At 35.8% G+C, this 6,169-nt stretch overlaps 1 protein-coding gene across 1 annotated transcript; it reads left to right on the forward strand.

The window, feature by feature from the left end:
- Positions 1-280: 280 nt before the first annotated feature.
- Positions 281-5,662, forward strand: LOC142504333 (putative aminotransferase TAT2). Its single transcript, XM_075617212.1, has 6 exons — positions 281-564; positions 819-1,158; positions 1,255-1,473; positions 4,560-4,715; positions 5,151-5,411; positions 5,522-5,662. Exons 1-6 carry the CDS (start codon positions 287-289, stop codon positions 5,660-5,662), a joined length of 1,395 nt encoding a protein of 464 aa, XP_075473327.1. The 5' UTR covers positions 281-286.
- Positions 5,663-6,169: the final 507 nt, after the last annotated feature.

Genomic DNA, 6,169 nt, shown 5'->3' on the forward strand with positions numbered 1-6,169 from the left:
TTAAATTATAATATAAACTAGCTAATTTTATAAATTCACCCATAAAACTTTTATTCATTATCGAACTCTGGGGAAAGTATTTCATAATACATTAAAAATTAATATTCCAACTATGAAGTTATTTTCCTTCTATCTCAAAATACAAAGGTCCCAATTTTAATTTATTTTAATTTTATAAAAAAATATTATCTCACCCCAAAATTTTTGGGTCTTTAAATATACCAACCATTTCCCTCCAAACACAAAGCACCACAGAGTTCAGAAGTAATCCCCAGAAAAGCAAAACATGGAAAGAACTGTTGCATCTGGGATGAAGAAGCAACACTTGCGTGGTTGCAAGGAGAAAGAGTCTCCTCCAAACATTACAATCAAAGGGATTCTTGGATTGTTGATGGAGAGTATAGATTCTGATGATAAACAAGTGATTTCTTTAGGCATTGGGGATCCGACCGTTCACTCGTGCTTTCGCACCACCGTTGCTGTTCAAGAAGCTGTTGTGGATGCTCTCCGTTCTGCTAAATTCAATGGCTACTCTCCCACTGTTGGTCTTCCTCAAACCAGAAAGTTATTATATCCTTTTTCATGGAATATTTTTAATTTGGTTTATTTTTCTTGTTTTTCTATTTCTTGAAGATTGTTAATTCCTCCAAATAAATTTTAACATCAAAACAAATTCAAACCCTTTGTGATGATATGAATCATGAACGAAATCAAGTAAACATACAAAACTATTAATGGGGATTTCATGGTCAAATGAACACTTAATTGCTGGTTTAAGGAATATTGAACTTTCTCTCATACATAAGATTCTGGAACAGGGCGATAGCGGATTATCTATCCAATGATCTTCCATACGAGTTATCGGCAGACGACGTTTACATCACCGCCGGATGCACCCAAGCTATTGAACTGGCCTTATCCGTCTTGGCTCGCCCCGGCTGTAACATCTTGTTGCCAAGGCCATGTTTTCCTATTTATGGACTTTGTGCCGAGTTCAGAAATATTGAGGTTCGGTATTTTGATCTTCTACCCGACAACGGATGGGAGGTGGATCTCCACGCAGTGGAGGAGTTGGTGGATCACAACACCACGGCAATGGTGATCATAAACCCCGGTAATCCGTGCGGAAACGTCTACACTAACCAACACTTAGAAAAGGTTCGTATATATTAATTGCCCTACCATATATGTTTTTCTTTGCATTGTCTATTAATGTGTAAATTGGACTATATCATATGCATGCATGGCTATTAGATTGCTGCAACTGCTAAGCGACTCGCAATTGTTGTGATTTCTGATGAAGTTTATGGCCATCTTGCTTTTGGACCTAACCCTTTCGTGCCGATGGGGACGTTCGGATCCATCGCTCCCGTGCTCACGCTCGGTTCGTTATGGAAAAGATGGTTAGTGCCGGGTTGGCGACTAGGTTGGTTGGCTATTACTACAACTGTTGACACTTTAAAAAATGCAAAGGTTTGTCTTCATATCGCATTGTGTGGACTAGAGATAGTAGAGATAAATCCCTAATCATAAACTCAACTTCCTATTCAGTCTATATGTCATAAAATTTTATTTTTCACTTCCTGAAACACAAATTTTTTTTGAATTCACTCCTTATTCATATTTTATCTCAGTTTTCCCCTTTAATTCAATTCCGTTTTAAATTTTATTTCCTCTATTACATCACTTTTTTTCTCTTCCTAAATAATTTCTCATGTAAATCCCTAACTCATCTCCATCGATTTTCATGATATAGTTATTGTTATTTGATAGAATAATGGTATTAATTAAATCTAAGTTGATATATAGTCTGCATGAATTTGTGGTACTAGATATTCGATAATGTGGTACACTGTGACATAAAAGGTGGTACTTTAAGCTAGATTTTGGTACAATGAACACGAACATGTGGTACACCCTAACATATACAACAACAATATCATCTCATTTATATCATTTGTCACAAACGTAATACTATAAAAAATATATAAAAAAAGATTCAAACTAATTTGTACACAACTTCTATTATTCTCCTCGTGAAAAATAATTTATGATAAAAATATTTGAATTATGGCAATAAGACATCACAAGGTGATAAATAGTTACAGATTGTTTGGTAATTTACGATAATTGGCACTACAACAAAAATGGCTTTCCGCAGCGCGCATATGGTTATTAACAGCTCACATATAACTGCACGCTGTCGTTTATATAATTTATTAACAGCACACATACATGCAAGCTGCAGATATTACTATCCGCAGCGTGCTTTTAATGCACGCCGTTAATAGTAGCAAGTGCAACACTATTAACAGCGCACATATGGGTGCACGCCGTGAATAAGTAGTATTCGCAGCGTGTTTTTAATGCACGCTGTTGATGACGTGCTGCGAAAAATTATTTTTCTTGTAGTGTGGTGAAACTAAAACTTAGTTTTATATCTTATTTCATATCACTACATTGAATTTGCATATAATACATGATATCGTTACTGTTATTTGATAGAATAATAATATTAATTAAATCTAGGTTGGTATATAGTCTGCATTAATTTGTGGTACTATATCTTCGATAGTGTGGTATACTTTGACACAAAACGTGATACTTTATAAGCTAGATTTTGGATTTAGATTTTTTTAATTCTTTTAAAATAAAAAATAGTATTAACTTAGGGAGGTGAAAATACGATATTTTCTCAATAAGGAGTGCAAAGTTAAAATATAATTACCAGGGACTGAACTTAAAAAAAGTTTGAACTTTTGGTATATTCTCTCAATTTTCCGGTAATAAAACAATAACAGTAATTTTACAGAAACAATAAATATAAAAAATATTATTATTATTAGATTATTTTACAATGACAACATTAATAATAATAATATAATAATAATATATTTAATTTTTTCTTAATATTAATAATAACGAGCTTGTATGAAATATAAACCGATTAAAACTAAAACCGTGGTAAATAAACAAACAAAACTATGCAAGATCATTGTTTATGTACTACTAAAAATTAAAAAAAAAATAAAATTAAAAAAACGATAACCACTAAACCAATACAACAAATTTGGAGGGGGTGGATGCCACCACTGTGAGAACCTGAAATTCCAGCAATAGCAGCAGCAGCTAGCAAATTTCAGCAGAAGCTAAAGAATTCCAGCAGAAGCTAATATTTCAGAAGCTGCTATTTTTCCAGCATATTAGAATCCAGCAGCAGCAGCACGAAATTCCAGCAGACAGTTACTAATTCAGCCATGACTTGTAACTGAAGCATTTAAAACGGAATAAAGATTGTTAATGGCAGATTATGGCCATTAATTGGGAGGCTAACAGTCATAATTTTGCCTATATATAACACTCTCAAATCTCTGAAATGGGTTACACATATCTTGAGATTATCACTTGAATTTTCGAGCTAAGAGAGTGCTGATTTTCGAGCAGCAGAAACAAGTAGCAAGAAGAAGCAGATTTCAGACTTCAACCGAAACACTTTTAGCAAATTACTGTAAGTGAGCTTATGTATAAATATCTTGAAACCCGTTTGATGATTTCTGTTTTAAAGCAAAAGTATATTCTTGATTTCTGATATCTGATTTTGAAGCACTGAAACTTAGTGAGCTAATGGTAGGAATATATATTCTGAACATTACTGATTACTGATTACTGATTACTGGCCTCACCCCTTGGAGGATAAAACATATAGGGGACTGATATCAGTTTAGCCATGAAATTCACGAACGTGCTCAGTGCATACTTGTTAAACTTCTGATTCCTGATTACTGAATACTGATTACTGATTTCCGAATATTGAATACTGATTTCTGTTATGAAAATGAGAATTTCTGTAAATCATTCGTATTATTGTTTCTGTATGAAAATGATTTCGAAAACTGGAGTTATTCCCGCCCCCGCTTACTGAGTGACAATCATATCACTCACCCACCAAACTCATCTCAGATAAGAACGATGAAGAGTTGTTAGAAGAAGAGGAGCAACTTCAGTTTTGGGGCTTGTGATGAAGATCGTTGTTCTTAGTTCTGATTTATATTCCGCTGCATCTGTTCAGACGTTGTATTTTCTGGTTTTACATTTTCGCTGTAAAACATTTATCATTGAGTTTGTATCAGACAATGATTATTATGAATAAAAGACTGGTTTCTGAATTTTGTACTTCTGAGGCTTGTTGTTTTCGAATGTAAATTTTAGAGCAATGCCGGTGTCAACCAACCCCCGTCCCGGGGCGTGACATTGAAGTGGTAAGCGAAACCGGGTTTCATAATCTGGGGAGGATGAACTAGAAGTAATAAGTTATGATAGACTTCTGGAAATAAGTTTTGAAAGTTACTGAAATAGACTACTGAAAATAAACTACTGTAATAGACTACTGAAATGATAGACTAACTACGTACAGTTAGGAAAATCAGTAGGGAAATAAATCAGAATACAGTAGAGCTCTGGGTGTTTCAGCAGCATGTCTAAAAAAAAATTCAGTAGACCCAAAACCAGTAGCCCGAAAACCAGAACCAGCAGAAGGAAACCAGTAGATCTGAATGCAGAAGATTGGGTCAGTAGACTCGGAAGCAGACAATGCTGGAAAGCAGCAGACAATGCTGGAAAAGCAGCAGACTGATTGCAGTAGCATCAGAATTGCAGTAAACAGTGTATTCCAGCAAGCGAATGCAGTAGACCTTGCAAATGGCATGGAAGTTGAGGTGTTTTTCGCGCAAACTTCAAACGGCCATAACTTTTGATCCAGGAGGAATTTTTACTATTAAGAGTAGGCGTTGGAAAGCTCTCGACGAGGAGAATCATACCTAGAACTAGCACCGCCAACGAACCCCAAAATCCTTCTTTAAGATAGTGATATCATCATTTCCGTAAAATTTTCCAACTTTTCGAAACTTTGAGGAATTCTCATTTCCAAATGGCTTAGCATTTTTACACTAAACTTGGTACCATTCATGTTCTTGATGTGAAGGATTTTTAGTAAATTTTTCACGCAATTCTGAGACCGAAAAATTTTGGGCTATTTTCTACTACTGAATGTTATAGGCTTACTGATTTTGTTCATTCCAGTATTCGTCTATAACTTAACCTGTATTCTTGAAGATCATTTCTGAACCTTTACCCTCATGTTTTGGATGTAGGATATGGCTTATCAGAATAGCTACATTAAAAGCTTAGAGAGGAAGCTACAGAAACTAAAAGAACATAACTACTGCCTAGAGCTTGACAAGGATGAATTAGAGCGTCGAGCAGAACACTTAAGAAGTGATGTTCAAAGATATGCTCACTATCTGCATGAGGCAGAACAGGGGAATATGAAAGCTCAAGAGGAGTTCGAAATCTCCCAAGAGACTGTTGCAAAGTTAATCGAATTACGTGATACCTTGGTTGAGAAGATCCAAGTACTTAAGGATCAAAACCATCAACTCGTGCACCAGCATAACCAATATAGTGCACAGAGTGATGCTTAGATTCAAGAGCTGCAGGATACTGTGGAAGTTCTTAGTGACAGAATGCAGTTCTGCATGGTCATATTGAACATCTAGAAGCAGTAATAGCCAACCATGAAGATGAACCCGAGGAAGATCCCGAAGAAGAAGAAGAAGTTGAAGAGGATCCTATGGATTTAGATTTGGGAGAAGTGATAGATTAGAACATTAGTAGTAGTTTTTTGTAATAAAACTTGTTCCATTTGCATTTCTGTTTTCATTTCGAAGTTCAGTTGTAATCGTACTTTCTTGGGAAATCAATAAAGGTTATTTTTAGCCATTGGTTTCATATCCAAATTTTGAGCAATTACTCAGTCATTGTGTTTCTTTTCTTGAGTCCATATTTTGCCATCAACCTTAGAACTTTCGTATTTGTAGGAAATGGACGGAAGACCAGTAAGAAACAATCGCGACCCTCGTTACAACAACCGTAACAACAACCGCAATGAAGAAGATACACAACAACCACCACAGTAACCACCAGCAATTGGCCTCAGTCAGGTGGACTTGATGGCTATAGCCACGATTGTGGTAACCACGCTACAAGGGTTAGTGAACCCTAATGCTAATCAGCCACCGCCACCACCTCCAGCTCAGAATGGGACGAAACAGCACTATGAGGCTCTCCGAAGAGCAAGAGTCCCTAACTTCGATGGAAGCTCCGATCCTGA

Source organism: Primulina tabacum, chromosome 9 (assembly GCF_025594145.1).
Source record: "Primulina tabacum isolate GXHZ01 chromosome 9, ASM2559414v2, whole genome shotgun sequence".
NCBI lineage: Eukaryota > Viridiplantae > Streptophyta > Magnoliopsida > Lamiales > Gesneriaceae > Primulina > Primulina tabacum.

What these genes read in the sequence shown, in the direction of transcription:
- LOC142504333 (XM_075617212.1), top strand. Translation starts at nt 287, where the DNA reads ATGGAAAGAACTGTTGCATCTGGGATGAAGAAGCAACACTTGCGTGGT. An exon ending in CTAACCAACACTTAGAAAAG is followed by an intron (nt 1,159 to 1,254) that starts GTTCGTATATAT and finishes CATGGCTATTAG; the next exon opens with ATTGCTGCAACTGCTAAGCG. An exon ending in ACACTTTAAAAAATGCAAAG is followed by an intron (nt 1,474 to 4,559) that starts GTTTGTCTTCAT and finishes ATCTGAATGCAG; the next exon opens with AAGATTGGGTCAGTAGACTC.